The sequence below is a fragment of the Rattus rattus genome, chromosome 1, assembly GCF_011064425.1.
Source record: "Rattus rattus isolate New Zealand chromosome 1, Rrattus_CSIRO_v1, whole genome shotgun sequence".
In the NCBI taxonomy this organism is placed as follows: domain Eukaryota; kingdom Metazoa; phylum Chordata; class Mammalia; order Rodentia; family Muridae; genus Rattus; species Rattus rattus.
The window spans coordinates 124,223,367-124,246,655 of NC_046154.1; the positions used below are offsets into that span (position 1 = coordinate 124,223,367).

At 38.4% G+C, this 23,289-nt stretch overlaps 1 protein-coding gene across 1 annotated transcript in view; it reads right to left on the reverse strand.

Moving 5' to 3' along the window:
- Cngb3 (cyclic nucleotide gated channel subunit beta 3) overlaps positions 1-23,289 on the reverse strand; it is a 191,198-nt gene that overhangs the window by 15,347 nt on the left and 152,562 nt on the right. Inside the window, exon 15 of the mRNA XM_032890369.1 lies at positions 5,084-5,202. Coding sequence (XP_032746260.1) covers positions 5,084-5,202 — 119 coding nt within the window. The remainder of the gene's footprint in view (positions 1-5,083; positions 5,203-23,289) is intronic.

Sequence of the window (23,289 nt, forward strand, 5' to 3'; positions counted from 1 at the left end):
CAAAGACAAATCCAGCAGTGCTATTTTTGGTAATGACAAAGGCCACAAGGCAGACTATGAATAGTCACAACCAAAATAATGGGTATTTGAACTGTCACTGGTAAACAAAGATTATGCACTTACTTATTCAACAACTTTCTTTTTTATTATTTATTTATTTATCCAATCATGTTCCCCCTCATGGTCCCTCCCTCAACGTGTCCATTCCCCATCCTCCATCCCCTTCTCTGAAAGGTGGACACCTTTGGTTCTGCCAGATTAGGCACATTCTGTCCCACTGAGGCCAGACAGGACAACCATGAAGACTGTTCTGTCTGTCAGCTAAATACGTGTCTGAGGACCTTGTTTCAGCTGTTATATGTTCTTTGGTTGGTGGTTCAGATTCTGAGAGCTCCCAGGGGTCAAGGTTTGTTGACCCTAATAACTATTTTTTGATACACTGTCTTAACATTGTCTTAACAGCCAAGGAAGAAATGTAGGACAAACTACATGTGGTGTCTAATAGGACGTTGGGGGGGGGGTCTTCGCAGTGTGCATAAACTAGAGAAATGCAATGTTTCTGGGAAAGGTAGTACAGTGGGTAGAAACCTTAGGCGGAAGAGTGACTTTTTTACAAGGTAAAAGCATAGTCATGACTGAGCATGGAAGCCAGGGCTCATGACCCAGGAGGTTCCAGGAATGTGTGCTGGATTCCAGCTCTCCTAACTCCTTTAGGACTTGTGAGGTTGGGCACACATTTGGAGCAGTCATGAGTGGTTGCCCTGGTACTTCTGATTGGAGGGAGTGATGAAGTAATAAATATACCAATGAACATCCAATTACAAAGATAAGTGGTCCAAAAAGTGAGTATAGTTGGACAAGAAAATATAGCAAGAAAACTTGGGATGTTCTTACAGTGGAGAATCCATAAAGACTCCACACATGGAGGTGTGTAGAGAAGGGAGGTGGTGGTAGAGGTAGACAGATACGGTATACAGGCAGAAGTAATAACAAGTACAAAAAAGAAAAAGAAAAATCCCTGTGGCTAAACAGAGTGCAGGGCAGTCAAGGGACTAGAAGAGATTAGCAGGACATATGGTTTAAACATAAAACCTGAAGTAGACAGCTAGACAGGTCAGATGCTGCAAGATTTCTTCTAAGACCTCTGCACTTATTCTTAAGAATAGCAGGGACACATTAGGGCAGGAAGATGCAGATCTGATCAGATCAGTGCTTTCCACAATCATTCAACTGCGGATTAGAGGCTGGACTGTGGAGAATGGGGTTAGGCGATGTCTAGTCAGATGTAGAGGTGGTTTGGACAACCCAAAATGGCGGCAGTACTGAAGGTAAGATGTCAGTGATTTAAGGCACACTGAGGAGGAAATGTGGATAGGTCTTGGATGTGGAATAGTCATGGCAGGGAAAGCACAAGGATATTTCAGGTACACCTTTTCTCTGTTTCCACTAAACTTTCCAATATTAAATTGTAAATGTTTGGGTATTATATTAAGTTCCTACAGCTACTGTAATAAATTATCACCAAACAGCACCCTACAGCCATAAAAACTTACCTTACAAAGTAAGGTCAAATTTATAGTCAAAGTCATGCCAGCTAGGCTGAGCTCTAGCCAGTGACTCTACTGGGATATTATTTCTTGTATATATGTAATGTATATGCATTTCTTGCCTGTGCCTGCACGTCTGCAGTTCTTGCCACAGTCTTAGGACAGTTTCTCTTCCTGTCTTTCATAAAGATATTTGTTACTGGATTGGAAACTGTGTTAGATATGGTTTCTATCAATATGATGAAAAAACCATGACGAAAGCAACTTGAGGAGGAAAGGATTTATTTGGCTTATGCTTCCATATTATGGTCAATCACTGAAGGAAGTCAGAATAGGAGCTCAAGCGGGGGAGGAACATGGAGGCAGGAACTGGTGCAGAGGCCAAGGAGGAGTGATGCTTACTGGCTTGCTCCTTATGGCTTGCTCAGCTTGCTTTCTTTCTTTTTTTTTTCTGGAGCTGGGGACTGAACCCAGGGCCTTGCGCTTGCTAGGCAAGCGCTCTACCACTGAGCTAAATCCCCAACCCCCTCAGCTTGCTTTCTTATAGAACCTAGGACCACCATCCCAGGGATGTCACTACTCCTAATGGTCTAGGCCCTCCCACATCAATTACTAATTAATACAATTTCATATATATTTCAGGCTTGCCTATAGCCTGATTTATTGACATTTACTCAACTGTGGCTCTGTCCTCTCCATTGATGACAACCTCTCTCTCTCTCCCTCCCTCCCTCTCCTTCTCTCCCTCCCTCTCCCCTCTCTCTGCAAACAGAGTCTTTGTATTAAATAGCCTTAGCTATCCTAGAACTCACTATCTAGACAAGAACTCATAAAGGTCTGCCTCCCTTTGTTTCTCAAATACCGAGATTAATATAATACACCACTATGCCCAGCAAGCTTCTCACCTCTAGGATATCTGCCTTTTCCAAGTAAGGACGTACTCAAATATTTTGATGGTTAACACATGAACATACTTTATGGAGTATACTTTACCATACTATAACTGCCACAGTTATACCCCACAGTAGGAACTGCAGGATTGACCAATTGTACACATAATTGTACACTCTGCTGACGAGTCAAGTTCAGTCCTTGGTAGTTTGGATCCTAAGTGTCCCCCAGAAGTCCACGCAATAAAGGACTGACTTCTAGATGACTATTATGGGGGCTGTAGACTTTTTAAGAGGGCAAGATAGACTTCTTCAGATTATTAAGGTTGTATTTTTGAAGGAGATTTCAGGCTGTAACCCCTTCCTTCTCTTTTTTTCTTTTGACCTTGGCCACAAAGTGAATAATGTTTCTTTGTCATAGGATCCTGATATGTTGTGCTGTCTCAACATGGGGTGATTGATCATGATGCAGAACTCCTAAACCATGAGGCTAAGCCAATTTTTTCTTGTTATAAGTTAATTACCCCTGTCATTGTTAAAGTGAAGTATTAGTTAACACAAAGTTTATCCTCAAACACTTGACAGATCTGAAAGACATATTGGCCCTGTGTTATACTTGTATTCCATACCCTTCTGTGAATAATCTTATAGCTGAACTTGAACATTTAATCACTCAGCTGGAGCTGTCATTATTTTTAATGTAGACGGGATATAAATAAAACTATTATTACTGTATAATTTACATATAGTTGTTGGCAATGTACACATGAATAACTGCTAAGTTTTATGTTTTAATGGTATACAGTCTCTCGAAAAACCCATATAAACAAATTAACTATAAATTAGTAGTAATTGTAACACAGTGCATGAAATACCTTGGAAGCAAGGAACAATGAGCTACTCTCTGTTTGGGGTTGGTGAAAAGGTGGCTTTTTAGTTTTTGAAGTATGAGTGGTATGAAGTTTGAGTTTCTGCCCGTGTGAGAAGAATAGAGTCAGAACAGGCATTGGCCTTTTGCTGCTCCTCCTGTTCTCCTCTTCCTCCTCTTCTTTAGAATAAGGTGTTAGTACTTTTTACATGTTAATTGGGAATGTGGTCTTGTTTCCTCTATGACAGGCTGTACATCTACATTTAAGTTGTGTATGGTTGCTTTAATATATATTGTGTCCTTGAAATCTCTCCACCATTTTCTTTCTTATGTTTTTTCTAAGAAAAAAAGAAATCTGTAAAAAGCTACGTGACAGTGCTAGATTTAGCTCATTTTAACAAAGGTCACAGCATTTCTGAGTAGTAAACACTATTACAAGATCTTTCCAGTGTCTGGATGTTTGGCAGATGTGCCTCCATTTGTAAGAAATGACTGGAGCCTAGGTCTGGGAGACAGATGTGGATCTGTGAAGTCCATGAGCATCTGGGAAAGGCAAACACATCCTTTTTTTTCTTTCTTTCTTTTTTCAGCTACAGCCAAGAAGTGAATTAAGGCAAAAATCTCTGCTTGAATTAGGAAGACTGTTGCAGGCTTAGGGAATGAGGGCTTTACTGTTTTAACCCAAATCCGAAAGAGGGGATTTACTTAAGGTACTGAAGTCAGGGGTGCCTGGTTCCTTGTAGTGCTAACTCAGCAACACCTGCATTCTATTCTTAGGCTATTTCCTCCTGTGATGATAATATCAGCAATTAATGTGCTTGTATTTATAGACCTTACTTTTCAGGGAATAAAGCCCTTGGGAAGGTCAGCTAATTAATTTCTGTAATGTTTCAGATTAGGTTTGTTGTATATTTTATTACCTTGATAATAACAGAGATGATTAAATCACAGAAATATTAAATTACTTTTGAAAGCGCTTCCCATAAGGAGCTAACAGGAGATAGACTAAGAATACAGGTCTTGGACATTCTAAGAAGTTTTTCCCTACCACTACTGCAGTACAGGTCAGTGGTATGCACATCTAGTTGTTAAGAAGGAAGAGGATATTTAAAAACAGAGCAGTTGTATCAACAGAAAAGTAATATGCTTCAACATTCTAAGGAAACTCTTATGTTAATATGAAGTGGGGATAGAGTAGAAAAAAGAACAAGTTGTTATATTCTTTAGTACTAGAACCTAGGTCAGTACCTAGTTTGTAATTAATGCTCAGCATATGGTGAATTAACATGCACATGCCAAAATAAATAGGAAGAAGAAAAAGTAGAAGTGTTATCTAGTGGTCAGAAAAGGTTTGTTAGGCTAACAAAGTGGTTTTGAATAGGTAGTAATGCCATTATGAACAGGTACCAAATTAAACCCTAGTTCATACACTTGTTTTCCTTGTTCCTTACTTGACCCTATTTATTCTTCTTTGGTCTCATCACCTTAATAATTAGAGTTACAATAGCACAAATCAAAGAGGTTGGTAAATTAGCTTAATTTCTTTAAAATATTTTATGTCTTTCATTTAATATTTACTCACGAAGTATCAACTATTGTCTTTATTTCCTACAGGTGAGGAGAATGGGATAGGATAGGATAGGATAATTTTCCAATGGTCTCAGCAGAATATCAGGCATTTGATAAGCTTGAGTAGAAATTGATATAGTTTATAACCTACAGTTGTCACTTTATGACAAATAATGGGCTTAGACATTTACAAGGTGTCTTTCAGATACCTTATTTCTCCAAACACTGCCCCAGCTTTCAGAGTAACCAGAACTTGAGCACCATCAGGCCCTCCAAGAACTTGGACTTCTCCATGCTTGATGATGTACATTTCTTTTCCAATTTCTCCCTAAATGCCATACAGAAGAAAGGGAACTATAGTTAATTTTTAAAAAAAGAAATGATTATAACCCACATGAAGAAATCTAAAGTCTTCTACAGGAGCAAATACAAATAAAGAAAGCAGGGAATGTCATTGCAAAAGTAATTATTTTAAGATCATAGGTAGTTTTAGAATGTTGTTTAGACATCTCACATAAAGCAAAATGACTGAGAAGACATAGGAGTCCTGAGAACCATCATGAAACATGAGAAGACACATCGGTCAGTGTATTATTTCAGGAATGGGTATGGACAAAGAAGTAACTGATCACATGGATGGCTGAGTCTTCTGACTTTGGTCTCCACTGTTCTGGTCTTTGTGTCACAAAAGAGCCCGAGTGTCAGCCATTTAAAGTCAAATCTATCTTCTGCCTCTGTCCCTTAGGTATGATCCAGGAAACAGGAGACTCTGAAGTGCTTATACTATATTGAAACACCATGCCCCTGCAGTTCTCATTAAGTTCTTTGTATTTGATGAGTCTCAAGGTCAGAGCAACAACTAACGATTCACCTCTTAGAATGTTCACATAGTTTCCGATCAACGATGCTATTTTGTACTCCTGAGGCAGTATGGATATTCAAATGTGAATAGAATAAAATAAAGTGGGGAAGTTCACAGAAACATAGGAACCTAATTTAAATATTTAATGCAAATATAATGATTTTCAGATAAGTATCTACTGCTTAAATTAGAATCTGAGCTACAGCTGTTTATGTACTTATGTGTCCAATCCCATTTAAGAATTCTGTAAACAGGCGGGAAGCTGACTCAAGTGAATCAAGTGCTCTTTGTGAAAGCATAAAAACTGAAGTTCAGATCTACAACACTCACATAAAAGCCAGACGAACACGATGGCTTCATTAGAATCAGCCAGTTCAGCAAGCAGAGACAGGAGGTTCCCTCGGCAACCTGGCTAACTAGAGAAGCTGACTAGGTTAGCTCCAAGTTCACTAAGGGACTTTGTTTGACTAAATGAATGGGGAATAATGTATGAAAAGCCTTGATGCCAACCTTTGGAGTCCATACATGCATACGTACATGCAGACTCACCTGCAAACATGAAACCACACCCAGCAGCATGCATACACCATGAATGTATGCCACACATATATATCTTTTTCTGCTCTCCCAGCTTCCTCCTCCCAACCAAACCAACACTAGACTGAAGTTACAGTTGGACTTATGGAGATACTCTGTTCTTGTCTTTGGGGTTGACTAAAATGTATCCACATAATCCTTGAGATGTGAACTGTATTTGATTCCTTTCCTCTTTACATGTATATTTTTTGTCACCATCCCTATCTGTATTCTTTGCTATTGAATAAAAAACATTGTTATAAATATAGTGTTATATTAAATAATGTTAAATAATTCCAATCTCTACTCCCTAAAAAATGCCATACAAGAACGTCACTGACATTTTAAGTCAAAGTAGGTTGTTAAATTCTACTATTTATTTGCTTGTCTGTTTATTTATATAAGTGTGTGTGTGTGTGTGTGTGTGTGTGTGTGTGAATATCTTTGTTCCCCATGCATTCCTTTGAAGCAAGGTCTCTTCCTGAAACTGGGGCTCAGGCTTTTCTCTGTTCTTCTGGTAATTAGCAAGTCTAAGAAGTTCACTTGTATCCACCTCCACTCAGGGCTGGAGATAAAGACATGGGTGCTGAAATCTGAACTCCATTCTTTATGATTGCACAACAAACATTCTTAACTGTTAAGCCACCCCTTTAGCACAAGTTGTTAAATTCTAAATAGGCCAGTTAGCATAACACTGGTATAATTTGGGTAATAGTCTAAATAAGTAGGGTTTTAATAATTTTCTGAGCTATTGCAGTCATTTAAATATCTCTCTCAAATTTTAATTGTTAAGAATTTAATCTTTTACTGAAGAGCTTGAAGGGCCTCCCGAGACCCCATATGTACAACAATGCCAAGCAACCAGAGCTTCCAGGGACTAAGCCACTACCTAAAGACTATACATGGACTGACCCTGACTCTGACCTCATAGGTAGCAATGAATATCCTAGTAAGAGCACCAGTGGAAGGGGAAGCCCCTGGGTCCCTAAGACTGAACCCCAGTGAACTAGATTGTTGGGGGAGGGCGGCAAGGGGGAGGATGGGGGAGGGGAACACCCATAAGGAAGGGGAGTGGGGAGGGGGATGTTTGCCTGGAAACCGGGAAAGGTAATAACACTCGAAATGTATATAATAAAAAAAAAAGAATTTAATCTTTTTTTCATTATCCTGTCACATCTCTGTTCACATTCATCATACCTGCTGGCCCAAAAGCACACAGGTTAGATTCCCTTCCCGCACCCATCTTCCCTGCCCACTGAGACCTCTGGGAAACTCCAGTTGCCTTGAGCCACCTGCTATCCCCACTGGACCCCCTATTCTTCCACGACCTCTCAGGCCACCATCATCAGGAAACATACAGCCCAAGGGTACCCTTCAGAGGACTGCCACACCAGGATCATTGAGGTCAGGCCCTCTCCTTATACCTACTACAACAGAAACATCCAGGGACTAAACCCATCCAGATGGCGAAAGGCCATCTAAAGGACACAATCAACAAAAACCAGAGCAATATGACACCTTCAGAGCACAGCTACCCTACTACAGCAAGCCCGGTTATCCTAACACAACCAAAGCACAAGAAAATGAACTTAAATCCAACTCTATAAAGATGATAGAGGCCTTTAAAGAGGAAATGAATAGATCACTTAAAAGAAATACAAGAAAATACAATCAAATAGGTAGATGCCTTTAAAGACACATAATTCCCCTAAAGAACAGAGTCCTTTAAATACAATTAATCAGGTGAAGGAAATAAATAAAACTATTCAAGACTTAAAAGAGCAAATAGAAGCAATAAAGAAAACACAAACTGAGGGAATCCTGGAGATGGAAAACTTTGGAGAGAAAACAGGAACAACAGATCCAAATATCACCAAAAGAATACAGGAGTTGGAAGAAAGAGTCTCAGGTGTAGAAGATATAATAGAAGAAGTGGATACATCAGTCAAGAAAAAGTTAAATCTAAAAAATTCCTGACATAAAACATCCAGGAAACCTGGGATACCATGAAAAGACCTAAGCTAAGAATAATAGAAATAGAAGAAGGTGACAAGTCCCAGCTCTAAGGACCAGAAAGTATATTCAACAAACTCAAAGAAGAAAGCTTTCCCAACCTAAAGAAAAAGATGCATACAAATATACAAGAAGCTTACAGAACATCAATTAAACTGGACCAGAAAAGAACAGCCTCTTGCCATGTAATAAGCAAAACACAAAAATCTATAGAACAAAGGATATTAAAAGAGGCAAAGGAAAAAGGCCAGGAAACAGACAAAAGCAGACCTATCAACAGAGATTCTAAAAGTTCAAAAGGCCTGGACTTTGCAAACTCTAAACGACTACAGATGACAACCTAGACTACTATTTCCAGCAAAACTCTCAGTCATTATACATGGAGAAAATATGATATTTAAAGACAAATTCAAGTTTAAACAATATCTTCCCACAGAAAATACAAGAAGGAAAACTCTAAGCAAGAAAGCACAGGGAATCAGTAATTCCATACCAGCAAAAACAAGGAAGCTCATGCATGCACACACACACACACACACACACACACACACACACACACACACACACACACACACATTAACGCTATCAACATCAAAATAACAGGAAGTTACAATCACTAATAGCCACTAATACTCTTCAGACCAAAAAAAGCCCAGGGTCAGGTGGCTTTAGTGCAGAATTCTATCAGGTCTCCACAGAAGAGCTAATACGAACACTCCTTAAACTACTGCACAAAATAGAAATAGAAAGAACACTGCCAAACTCATTCTAGGAAGACACAGTCACCCTTATATCTAAACCACACAAAGACTCAACAAAAAAAAAAGAGAATTTCAGACCAAGTTCTCTTATGAACATTGATGTATATATACTCAATAAAATATTCCCAAACTGAATACAAGAATAACATCATAAAAAACATCATCCACCATGATCAAGTAGGCTTCATCCCAGGGATGCAGGTATATAGTTCAATATATAAAAATCCACCAATATCATCCACCATATAAACAAACTGAAAGAAAAATAATCACGATTATCTCATTAGATGCTGAAAAAACCGTTGACAAAAAGTAATCATAGAGATTGTTAAAAGTCATAGAGAGATCAGGGTACAAAATGCATATGTAAACACGATAAAAGCGATATATAGCAAGTCAATAGTCAACATCAAAATAAATTCAGAGAAACTTAAAACAATTCCATTAAAATCAGGGACAAGACAAGGCTGCCCACTCTCCCCATATCTATTCAGTATAGTACTTGAAGTTTTAGTTAGAGCAATAAGACACCAAAATGAGATCAAGGGGATACAAATTAGAAAGGAAGAAGTCAAAGCATTATGATTTGTAGATAATATGATAGTATGTAAGCTACTCCAAAATTTATAACAGAAAATTGCTACAGCTGATAAACAACCTTGGGCCTTCTTGTTTAGCTTCTTTGGGTCTGTGGAGTGTAGTGTGGATATTCTATATTTTATGGCTAGTATCCACTTATAAATGAATGCATACCATGCATGTTTTTTTAGGAGGGGTCTAGGTTACCTCATTCAGGATGATATTCACAGGTTCCATCTATTTACCATCAAAATTCACGATGAATTTGTTTTTAATGACTGAATAGTATTTCATTGAGTGGATGTACATATATATATATATACATATATATATATATATATATATATATAATTTAACTGATGAGAATTTAGGCAGCTTCCAATTTCTGGCTATTATGAATAAAGTTGCAATGAACATAGTTGAGCAAGTGTTTCTGTGGTATAGTGGGGAATCTTTTGGATATATGCCTGGAGTGGTATATATGGATCTTGAAGTAGAATTATTCTCAGTTTTCTGAGAAACCACTACATTGATTTTCAAAGTGGTTGTGCAAGTAGGCACTCCCACTAGCAATGGAGGAGTGCTCCACATCCTCACCAGGAGGTGCTATCATTTGAGCTATTTTATCTTGGCCATTCTGATGTGTGTAAGATGATTTGGATTTGCATTTTTCTGATAACTAAGGATGTTGGACATTTAAGTGCTTCTTGGTTACTTGAGATTCCTCTGTTGAGAATTCTCTGTTTAGCTCAGTACTCCATTTCTAATTGGGTTATTTGGTTGTTTGGAGTCTAATTTCTTGAGTTCTTTATGTACTTTTCATATTAACCCTCTATTGGATGCAGGATTACTGAAGCTCTTCTGCTCAATCTGTACGTTGCCATTTTGTCCTATTCAGTGTCCTTTGCCTTAGAAGCTTTTTGGAAATGTCTACTGTGTTTCAGTGCTGAGTAAAAAGTGTGATGTATAAAAGGCATTCATTTATGAATAATGGAAATATAATTTAGCTGTCTCAGGGACAATCTAAAGTCCATTGATATGTAGGGTTATTTTCCTGAACTTCAAATGCTTACAATTGTCTATCAGGTTGGAGTATACAATTATAAACTTTTACCTCTTAATTCATACTGAAAGACCCCCAGAGCAGGGAGACCCTCACTCAAGTCATGGGATGACGCAACCCCCCAAGAACTAACGAGAGACCGATCTTGATGCAATCAACAAGAGGTTTATTGATAGGGATGACAGAAACCAATGCATTGGGGTCGAGACTCATATCCCACACAGGGGTAGAGGACCTAGAATGGTTGGAAGAAGGGGTATTTAAAGGAAAAACCATACCGAATCACAAGGAAGAACCTCCTGTTTCTCATGATTGTTCTTTAAGATTTTAATCTAACTTTATGGTTAACCAGTTCTTGCTACTATGGTCAGCTACTGTTATGGTCAGCTGCTATTATGGTTAGCTAGTTTTTGGAACAAAGTGGCTGAACCAGTTGGTGCAATTACTCTTTCTGTGATCAGCTAGTTTCTGGAACAGGCAGTTACAGGGCCTGCTTTTGGCTTCAACTTTTGTCTAGGGGGCAATTTTAAACTTTTTTCCTTTCAATACTTGAAAAAACGAAAAAATTTATACTAAACATATATTTATATGGAATGTAGATTGAAGCAAAAATTGTAATATATATAGATTTTTATAATAGTTACTTATATAATATCAGTGCCAATAATACTTTGCCTTTGTGTAGTACTTTGAAAATTCATCAAAATAGGGTGCTGGAGAAATGGGTCAGCAGTTAATTCTTAGCTCCCGCACCAGGTGGCTCACAACTCCTTGTAATTCCAGTTTTAGGGGATCTAATGCTCTCTTTTGGTCTCTTGAAGCATCTGCATGCATATAACATATATTCACACAGAAACATACACATACACAGAAACAAAAATAAATCTTTAAAAATCTTCAAGGGAACAGATACATAACTCTTTGTTTTAAGTCATAATCAGAGTGTATTACCTTTTATCTGGACAATATTTTGTACACATTAATTCATTTAATTCTTGCAAATATCCTTTTTATTCCCCCCTTTAAAGAGATTGGAACTAGAGAATTACTAAGCCTGATAAACAGCATCAGTCAAATCAGTAGCCTTACTCTACTCAAGATATTAGGGAAATGAATTCACAGTAGTCCCAAATAATATAAAATGCCTCAGTGTGACTTTAACCAAGCAAGTAAAAGATCTGTATGATAAGAACTTCAAGTCTCTGAAGAAAGAAATTGAAAAAGACCTCAGAAGATGGAAAGACCTCCCATGTTCATGAATTGGCAGGATTAATATGGTAAAAATGGCCATTTTGTCAAAAGCAACCCACAGATTCAATGCAATCTCCATCAAAATTCCAACTCAATTCTTCATAGAGATATAAAGAACAATTTGCAAATTCATTTGGAAGAATGAAAATCCCAGGACAGTGAAAACTATCCTCAACAATAAAAGGACTTCTAGGGGAAATCACCATCCCTAACCTCAAGAAGTATTACAGAGCAATAGTGATAAAAACTGTATGATATTGATACAGAGATAGACAGGTAGATCAATGGAATAGAATTGAAGACCCAGAAATGAAACCCACACCTATGGCCACTTGATCTTTGACAAAGGAGCTAAAACCATCCAATGGAAAGAAGACAGCATTTTCACCAAATGGTGCTGGTTCAATTGGAGGTCAGCATGCAGAAGAATGCAAATTGATCCATTCTTATCGCCCTGTACAAAGCTTAAGTCCAAGTGGATCAAGGACCTCCACAAAAAACCCAAAAAACCACAAAAACAATAAAACAAACAAACAAACGAAAAAACAAAAACAAAAAAACAGATACACTCAAGCTAATAGAAGAAAAGGTGGGAAAGAGTCTGGGCACTGGGGAAAATTTCCTGAACAAAATACCAATGGCTAATGCTCTAAGATCAAGAATTAACAAATAGGACCTCATAAAACTGCAAAGTTTCTGTAAAGCAAAGGACACTGTCATTAGGACAAAATGGCAACCAACAGATTGGGAAAAGATTTTCACCAATTCTACATCCAATAGAGGGCTGATACACAAAATACACAAAGAACTCAAGAAATTAGACTCCAGAGAGCTAAATAACCTCATTAAAAATGGGTTACAGAGCTAAGCAAAGAATTCTCAGCTGTGGAGTATTGAATGGCTGAGAAGCACCTAAAGAAATGTTCAACATCCTTAGTCATCAGCGAAATGCAAATCAAAGCAACCTTGAGATTTCACCTCACACCAGTCAGAAGGGCTAAGATTAAACACTCAGGTGACAGCAGATGCTGGTGAGGATGTGGAAAAAGAGGAACACTCCTCCACTGCTGATGGGATTGCAAACTGGTACAACCACTCTGGAAATCAGTCTGGAGGTTCCTCAGAAAATTGGACATTGCACTACTTGAGGACCAAGCTATACCACTCATCGGCATATACTCAAATGATGCTTTAACATACAACAAAGACACATGCTTTACTATGTACATAGCAGCCTTATTTATAATAGCCAGAAGCTGGAAAGAACCAAGATATCCTTCAATAGCGGAATGGATACAGAAAATGTGCTACATCTACACAATGGAGTACTACTCAGCTATCAAGAACATTGACTTCATGAAATTCAAAAGGAAAATGGCTGGAACTAGAAAACATCATCCTGAGTAAGGTAACCCAATCACAAGAAACACACAGACACAGACACAGACACAGACACAGACACAGACACAGACACACACACACACACACACACACACACACACAGAGTATGCACTCACTTTTAAGTGGATATTAGCCCAAAAGCTTGAATTACCCAAGATAAAATTTACAGAGCATATGAAACTTAAGTAGAAGGATGACCAAAGTGTGGATGCTTCAGTCCTTAATAGGGGGAACAAAAATATTCATACGAGGGAATATAGAGGCAAAATTTGGAGCAGAGACTAAAGGAATGGCCATTCAGAGCCTGCCCCACCTGGGTATAGAGCCCATTTATATATAGCCACAAAAACTAGAAAATATTGATGAAGCCACGAAATACATGCTGACAGGAGCCTGATATAGCTGTCTCTTGAGACGCTCAGCCAGAGCATGTCAAATACAGAGGCAAATGCTAGCAGCAAAACATTGAACTGAGAATGGGGTCCCCGTTGGAAGAATTAGAAAAAGGATTGAAGGAGCTGAAGAGGCTTGCAACCCCATAAGAACAACAATACCAACAAACCAGAGGTCCCAGGGACTAAACCACTATCCAAAGACTACGCATGGACAGACTCGTAGCTCCAGCTGCATATGTAGCAAAGGATGACCTTGTTGGGCACCAAGGGGGGGGAGAAATCCTTGGTCCTGCCAAGGCTGGTTGCCCCAATTCAGGGGAATGTCAGGGAAAGTGGCAAGTGGGGGATGATTTGGGAGGGGGAACACCCTCATAGAAGAAGTAGAGGGGAATGGGGAGAGGACTTATGGCTGGGAAATCATGAAAGGGAATGACATTTGAAATATAAATTAAAAATATCCAATAAAAGAAATAAAGAGATTGGAAATAAAAACTAAGCAAGTTCAGTGTCTCAAGCTAAAATACTAGGCTGGCAAGTGACAGCATTAAAATCCCAGCACCTTTGTTACCTGACATATATATACATATTCTTCATCTAACAATGAATATGCTAGCAAGACTGATATCTTCATAATGAATGAGCTAATATAAATGAATCAAAAATAATGTAACTCATTTGAAAATTAGCGTGTTTCTTTTATTCTAGGAAGTGATCATTAGGTTAGGGTCATATTCCTATTATTATTACTTTTTAAGCATGAAATAAATTTCAAGGAACTGGAATGATGTTTCAAAGGCAGTTATTACACCTGACTGGAAGGAGAAGTGCATGATGGGTACATAAATATAGTTCAGCACTTCTAATTATTTCTTAATGATCATTTTGATAATTTCCCAAGGAGATCAGGCATAATCAACGAACCCAAACTTCCACTATGTCTTGCATATTTCTGGGTTAATTTAAGCCTTTTCTGCAAGCTTAATTAGCTTTCAGATGGAGTAGACATCACTCTAAGAGAATAGTGGCTGACAGCATGTGCAAAACAAGACTGAACCTAACTTAGGACTGCTTCATGTGCTAATTTGGAGAAAGTGTTGAAAGGCAAGCACTTCAGGTAGAACAAGGTAACTCTGCGTGATTATATATGTAGAAAGTATTAGCATTCTAGTGTCAGCTATTTCCAAGACTCCAGTTAGCAAGCACTTCTGGGCAACAGCAATAGTGTCTGGGTTTGCTGTCTGTATATGGAATGGACCCCCACTGGGGCAATCTCTGAATGGCCTTTACTTAAGCCTCTGCTCCACACTTAGTCTCCATATTCCCTTTAGACAGGAGCCATTCTGGGTTAAATGTTGGTAGATGAGTGGGTGGCCCCATCCCCCAACCTGGGGCCTTGCATAAGTCTGGATATGGACTCTAGGTTCTCTCTCTGCTTTGTTGGGCATTTCAGCTAATCTCATCCTTGTTGGGTCCCGGGGTCCTGGCATCTGGGACTTGCTGGTGGCTGCCCCCAGTTCCTCATCTCTTATTGCTACAAACCTCTGTTTAAATTCCTGACTCTGTGTATCATCCCTATCTCCTCCCATACCTGGTCCTGGCCCCCTTCCCTCTCCCCTTCCTTCCAAGTCCTTCCCACCCTCTACCTCATATTAGTATTTTGTTCTCCCTTCTCTTCTTGAGCTTCATGTGGTCTGTGAATTGTGTTTTGTCAATAGGACAAAATCGCAACCAACAGATTGGGAAAAGATCTTTGCCAATCCTACATTCGATAGAGGGCTAATATCTAATATATACAAAGAACACAAGAAATTAGACTCCAGAGAGCCAAATAACCCTTTTACAAATAGGGTAGAGTTAAACAAAGAATTATCACCTGAAGCATATCGAATGGACAAGAAGCACCTAAAGAACTGTTCAATATCCTTAGTCATCAGGGAAATGCAAATCAAAACAACCCCGAGATTCTACCTCACACCAGTCAGAATGGCTAAGATCAAAAACTCAGATGACAGCAAATGTTGGCAAGGATATGGGGAAAGAGGAACACTCCTCCATTGTTGGTGGGATTGCGAACTGGTACAACCACTCTGGGAATCAGTCTGGCAGTTCCTCAGAAAACCGGACGTAGTACTACCTGAGGACCCAGCTATACCACTCCTGGGCATATACTCAAAAGATGCTCTAATATATAACAAGGACACGTGCTCCACTATGTGCATAGCAGCCTTGTTTATAATAGCCAGAAGCTGGAAACAACCCAGATGTAACTCAACAGAGGAACAGATACAGAAAATGTGCTACATCTACACAATGGAGTACTACTCAGCTCTTAAAAACAATGACTTCATGAAATTCTTAGGCAAATGGATGGAAGTAGAAAATATTATCTTGAGTGAGGTTACCCAGTCACAAAAGAACACACGTGGTACGCATTCACTGATAAGTGGATATTAGCTCCCAAGCACTGTTTCTTTCTTTTGTTCCATTTTAATGAGCATGGTTTGACTTCACTTATGAACATCCCGTATTTTGCCAGGATCATTTTAGGTGGGATGTGTATGCTTGCTTTCTAGAATTCCAGAATCCTCTCTTGTCTTTGCCAGCTCCTTCTTAATTGTCTCTTTTCATAATAGCCTTCACTGATCTCCTTCATACCATTGGTGTCTTCAGAGTTACAGCCTCGGCCTTTCTTCTCATACTGTGCCTTGAACTCTTAAAGCTGGCTTTCATTCCATTCCAGTTACAAACCCTTTACTTGCCCTTTCCCCTTCTTTCATTTGATTGGTTTCACCTGTAAGCCAGTGTATCTGATGTATCTGATGTATCTGTTGTGTCTCACACCTCATGTGATTTTCTTTTCCCCATCTTTTGCTCACTCCTTTGCTCCATTACTTGAATATGACAGGCTCTGTTTTCCTTCTTGGATCATTGCTGCAACTTCTCATAAAAAGTATTATCCTATTGATTTCCTTTTACTTTTGTTCTTTAGATTTTAAAAGGTCATTCCTGTCAAACTGACAACTTCTCTCTCCTCTTCTAATATGAATATGTACCTTTACTACCCTGCCTTCCACTAACAACTTCGGCCTCTACTTATATAACTGTACATTTTACAGATATGTAATTTGTTTAAAATTTGTTTCCTTTCTCTTCCATCAGGTCTACCCTTCTTATGGCTGTATTTTAGAATCATATGTGTTTTCTTTAAATGCTAATATGTGGGCTTCATCAGGACTAGGTGTGGATCCCAGTCTCCTGTGTTCGTATGATGCTGACATAGTGTGAGTTGTCAAATTTAGCACTAGACTGTAAAACTACTCAAGGGCGGGCATTTGTCTTTTGGCTAGTATTGTTCTAGAGTATTCAAAACCACCTTTTGTTTATGAAATAAGTTAACACTGTTTTAACACTTTAAAAAATTATTTATTTTATGTAAATGAGCCTACTGTAGCTGTCTTCAGATACACCAGAAGAGGGCATTGGACACCATTACAGATTGTTGTGAGCCACCATATGGTTATTGGGAATTGAACTCAGGACCTCTGCAAGAGCAGTTGGTGCTCTTAATTTAACCATTGAGCCATCTCTCCAACCCTTAACACCATTTACTGTAGTCCTCTACATTCTTGCTGTGGTCACAATTCCTTCCTATCTGTCCTGGCTCAAGCTAGTTCTTTTCCATACTTAGATAACAGTGAGTTCACTTCAGTTCATTTCCCAAGACTTACTACAGCCTTCCTCTTCAGGAAGTCTTCCAGCTGCTGGCCTTGCTTTATGTCCTATAACATGGTGATTATTCCACACTGTTTTGGGATGAATCATGTGTTTCTCATGCACACTCATTTGTGAACTCCTCAATTCCTCATATCATCTTCATTTTTTTGCATTGTACATTTTCCTTTATTTTAAACTTTTATTTTCTCTTTAGATAGCCATACAAGCGTATATTGTATGCTGATATCCAACTACACCCTTCTAACTTCCCTTTTTTAAAGTCTCACTTGTTAGTTTCCTTTGTTCTTCTAGACATTTTTACTTCTACTTTAATGTCACATAAACACATAATTTTATAATTTATTACTTTAACAATAATTTTGATTATTAGCTTTATCGTCGAGTTAGTTTGATATAAAAGTTACAGACTCATTCTCTCTTTTTGGGAAGCAAGAACTTGCTGTGCAAGTTAGGTGGTGTAGAACTCCCTATGTAGTTCCTGCTGGTTGTGACTTTGTGATCATCCTGAGAGGCATACTTTTAATTATGTTTAAGATAGTCATCAGAGCTGGGTGTGATGACAAACACCTCTAATCCCAACATTTGAGAAGCAGAGATAGGCAGATCTCTATGAGTTGCAGGACAACCAGGTCTATATAGTGGATTGGCAGTCAGGACTACATAATGAGACCCATTAATCTGTAGAGAAAGACAGGCAGTGGTTTCTGGCTGTGCCCAGAACTGAACTGATCCCATCTCACAGTTCCCTGCCCAAATCCCATGGGGGAAAGAGCTAAACACCAAGAACTATCCTGTGGACTATCCTGAGACCACAGGACAGACTGCCACTTCTGCCCACCTCTGCCCACATCCCTGGCCCAGGAGGAAACTGCATGGTGCCTCTGAACTCAGGAATATAGGACAAGTCAGCAGCAGGTACCTGTGGTTCTGATCTGCGCCCAGAACTAAACTGAACTGGTCAAACAGCTCCCTGCACCCAAATCCCATGGAGGAGAGAGCTGTACTCTCAGAAGTGCAGACACTTCTGTGAAATCAGAGAGACTACCCTCTGCCCATATTCCCGACCCAAGAGGAAATTGCCTAGTGCCATCTGTGTCCTCTGGGCACAAGGACCTAGGAGCAGTCATGGGCAGGACCCTTCCAATTCTTGCCTGCTCTGAAAACTGAAAGCCAGTTGCCAGGAGCACCTACACACCTGAGAGCAGAGCACTCTGTTCTCAAAAACAGCTGAAAGAAAACATGAAAACAGGTCTACAGGAGTCCTGACACAGAGGCCTACAGGAGGGTCAAGCCACTGTCAGAAACAGCAAGTCAAGCTAATGCCAGAGACAACCTGATGGCAAGAGGCAAGCACAGGAACCTAAGCAACAGAAACCAGGAGTACTTGGCATCATCAGAGCCCAGTTCTCCCACCAAAGCAAATACTGGATATGTAAACACACTGGAAAAGCAAGATTTAGATTTAAAATCACATTTTATGATGATGATGGAGGACTTTAAGAAGGACATAAATAACTCCCTTAAAGAAATACACGACAACACAAGTAAACAAGTAGAAGACCTTAAAGAGGAAACACAAAAATCTCTTAAAGAATTACAGGAAAACACAACCAATCAGGTGAAGAAATTGAACAAAATAGTCCAAGATTTATAAATGGAAATAGAAACAATAAAGAAAGCAAAAGGGAGACAACCTTAGAGATAGAAAACCTAGGGAAGAGATCAGGAGTCATCAATGCAAGCATCACCAACAGAGAGAATCTCAGGGGCAGAAGTTACCATAGAAAACATTGACACAACCTTCAAAGATAATGTAAAATGCAAAATCTCCCAGCCCAAAACATCCAGGAAATCCAGGACATAATGAGAAGATCAAACCTAAGAATAATAAGTTTTGAAGAGAATGAAGACTCCCAACTTAAAGGGCCAGTAAATATCTTCAACAAAATTAGAGAAGAAAATTTCCCTAACCTAAAGAAAGAGATGTCCATAAACATATAAGAAGACTACAGAACTCCAAATAGATTGGACCAAAATAGAAATTCCTCCTGTCACATAATAGTCAAAACACCAAAGCACAAAACAAAGAGAGAATATTAAAAGCAGTAAGGGAAAAGTGTTAAGTGTTATATAAAGGCAGACATATAAGAATTGTACCTGCTTCTCACCAGAGACAATGAAAGCCAGAAGATCCTGGGCAGACATCATACAGACCCTAAGAGAACACAAATACCAGCCCAGGCTACTATATCCAGCAAAACTCTCAATTAACATAGATGGAGAAACCAAGATATTCCATGACAAAACAAAATTTACAAAATATCTTTCTACATATCCAGCCAAGCAAAGGATAATAGATACAAAACTCCAACACAAGGAGAGAAACTACCCAGTACTTGCAATGAAACCAAAATAAGAGAGACACAAAAATATAATTCTACCTCTAAATATGAAAATAACAGGAAGCAACAATCACTATTCCTTAATATCTCTCAACAGCAATGGATTCAATTCCCTTACAAAAAGATATACAGACTGGATATGTAAAGAGGACCCAGCATTTTGCTGCATAGAGGAAACACACCTCAGCGACAAAGACAGACACTACCTCAGAATAAAAGGCTGGAAAACAACTTTCCAAACAAATAGTCTGAAGAAACAAGCTGGAGTAGCCATTCTAATATTGAATAAAATCGACTTTCAACCAAAAGTCATCAAAAAAGATAAAGAAAGACACTTCATATTCATCAAAGGAAAAATGCACCAAGATGAACTCTCAATCCTAAATATTTATATTCTAATGGAAAGACACCTACATTCATAAAAGAAACCTTACTAAAGCTCAAAGCACACATTGCACCTAACACAATAATAGTAGGAGATTTCAACACCCTACTCTCATCAATAGACAGATCATGGAAACAGAAATTAAATAGAGACATAGAGAAAGTAACAGAAGTTATGAACCAAATGGACTTAACAGATATTTATAGAACATTACATCCTAAAACAAAAGGATATACCTTTTTCTCAGCACCTCAAGGTTCCTTCTCTAAAACTGACCATATAATTGGTCACAAAACAGGCCTCAACAAATACAGGGAGATAGATATAATCCCATGCATCCTATGAGATCACCATGGACTAAGGCTGGTCTTCAATAACAACAATAACTACAAAACACCCACATATACATGGGAGTTGAACAATGCTCTACTCAATGACAACTTGGTTAAGGAAGAAATAAAGAAAGAAATTAAAGAATTCTTAGAATTTAATGAAAATGAAGGCACAACATACCCAAACTTATGGGACACAATGAAAGCAGTGCTAAAAGGAAAACTCATAGCTCTGAGTGCCTGCAAAAAGAAACAGGAGAGAGCATACATCAGCAGCTTGACAGCACAGCACACCTAAAAGCTCTAGAACAAAAACAAACAAATATACACAAGATGAGTAGAAGGCAGGAAATAATCAAACTCAGGGCTGAAATCAACCCTGTAGAAACAAAAAGAACTATACAAAGAATCCACAAAACCAAGAGCAGGTTCTTTGAGAAAATCAACAAGATAGATAAACCCTTAGCCAGACAAAGTAGAGGACACAGAGAGTATATACAAACGAACAAAATCAGAAATGAAAAGGGAGAATCTGAAGAACAGCAGAATCTGAGGAAATTCAAAGTCAGCAGATCCTACTACAAAAGCCTATATTCAACAAAACTAGAAAATCTGGAGGAAATGCACAATTTTCTAGACAAATATCATGAAACAAAGTTAAATCAGGAACAGATAAACCATCTAAACAATCCCAGAACTTCTAAAGAAATAGAACCAGTTATTAAAAGTCTTCCAAGCAAAAAGTCCCCAGGACCAGATGGTTTTAATGCAGAATTCTATCAGACCTTCAAAGAAGACTCATACCAATACTGTCCAAACTATTCCACAAAATAGAAACAGATGGAGCACTACCAAACTCCTTCTATGAAGTCACAATTACTCTTATACTTAAACCACACAAAGATCCAACAAAGAAAGAGATCTCATATCAATTTCTCTTATGAATATCAATGCAAAAATACTCTATAAAATTCTCACAAACTGAATCCACCAACACAATCAAACTGTCATCCATCATGATTAAGTAGGCTTCATCCCAGGGATGCAGGGATGGTTCAATATATGGAAATCCTTCAACATAATTCACGATATAAACAAACTCAAAGATAAAAACCACATGATCATTTCATTAGATGCTGAGCAAGCATTCGACAAAATTCAACACCTGTTCATGATAAAAGTCCCAAAAAGATCAGGAATTCAAGACCCATACCTAAGCATAATAAAAGTAATATACAGCAAACATCAAACTAAATGGAGATAAAATTGAAGCAATCCCACTAAAATTAGGGACTAGACAAGGCTGCCCACTCTTTCCCTACTTATTCAATATAGTTCTTGAAGTCCTAGCTCGAGCAATGAGACAACAAAAGGAGGTCAAAGGGATACAAATTGGAAAAGAAGTCGTCAAAATATCACTATTTGCAGATGATATGATAGTATGCTTAAGTGACCCCAAAACTTATACCAGAGAACTACTAAACCTGATGAACAACTTCAGTAAACTGTCTGGGTATAAAATTAATTCAAACAAATCAGTAGCCTTCCTCTACTCAAAGGATATACAGGCTTAGAAAGAAGTTAGAGAAATGGTACCCTTCACAGTAGTCCTGAATAATATAAAATACCTTGGTGTGATGTAACCAAGCAAGTGAATGATCTGTATGACAAGAACTTCAAGCCTCTGAAGAAAGAATTTGAAGAAGATCTCATAAGATGGAAAGACATCCCATGTTCATGGATTGACAGCATTAATATAGTAAAAATGGTCACTGCCAAAAGCAATCTACAGATTCAATGCAATCCTCATCAAATTCCAACTCAACTCTTCATAGAGATAGCAATTTGCAAATTCATTTGGAATAACAAAAAACCCAGGATATCGAAAAATATAGTCAACAATAAAAGAACTTCTGGGGGAGTCACCATCCCTGACCTCAAGCAGTAATTCAAAGCAATAGTAATAAAAACTGTAAGGCATTGTTACAGAGACAGGCAGATAAATCGGTGGAATAGAATTGAAGACCCAGAAATAAACCCACACACCTGCGGTCACTTGTTCTTTGACAAAGGAGCTAAAACCATCCAATGGAAAAAAGATAGCATTTTCAACAAATGGTGCTGGTTCAACTGTAGGTTAGATGTAGAAGAATGCAAATTGAACCATTCTTATTGCCCTGTACAAAGCTTAAGTTCAAGTGAATCAAGGACCTCCACCTCAAACCAGGTATACTCAAACTAATCGATAAAAAAGTGGAGAAGTGTCTTGAATCCATGGGCACCAGGGAAAATTTTCTGAACAAAGCACCAATGGCTTATGCTCTAAGATCAAGAATCAACAAATGGGATCTCATAAAACTGCAAAGTTTCTGTAGGGCAAAGAACACTGTCATTAGGACAAAACCGGCAACCAACAGATTGGGAAAAGATCTTTACCAACCCTACATCTGATAGAGGAGTAATATCCAAATATACAAAAAACTGAAGAAGTTATACTCCAGAGAGCCAAATAACCCTATTAAAAATGGGTACAGTGCTAAATAAAGAATTCTCAGCTGAGGAATAACGAATGTCTGAGAAGCACCTAATGAAATGTTCAATATCCTTAGTCATCAGGGAAATGCAAATCAAAACAACCCTGAGATTCCACCTCACACAAG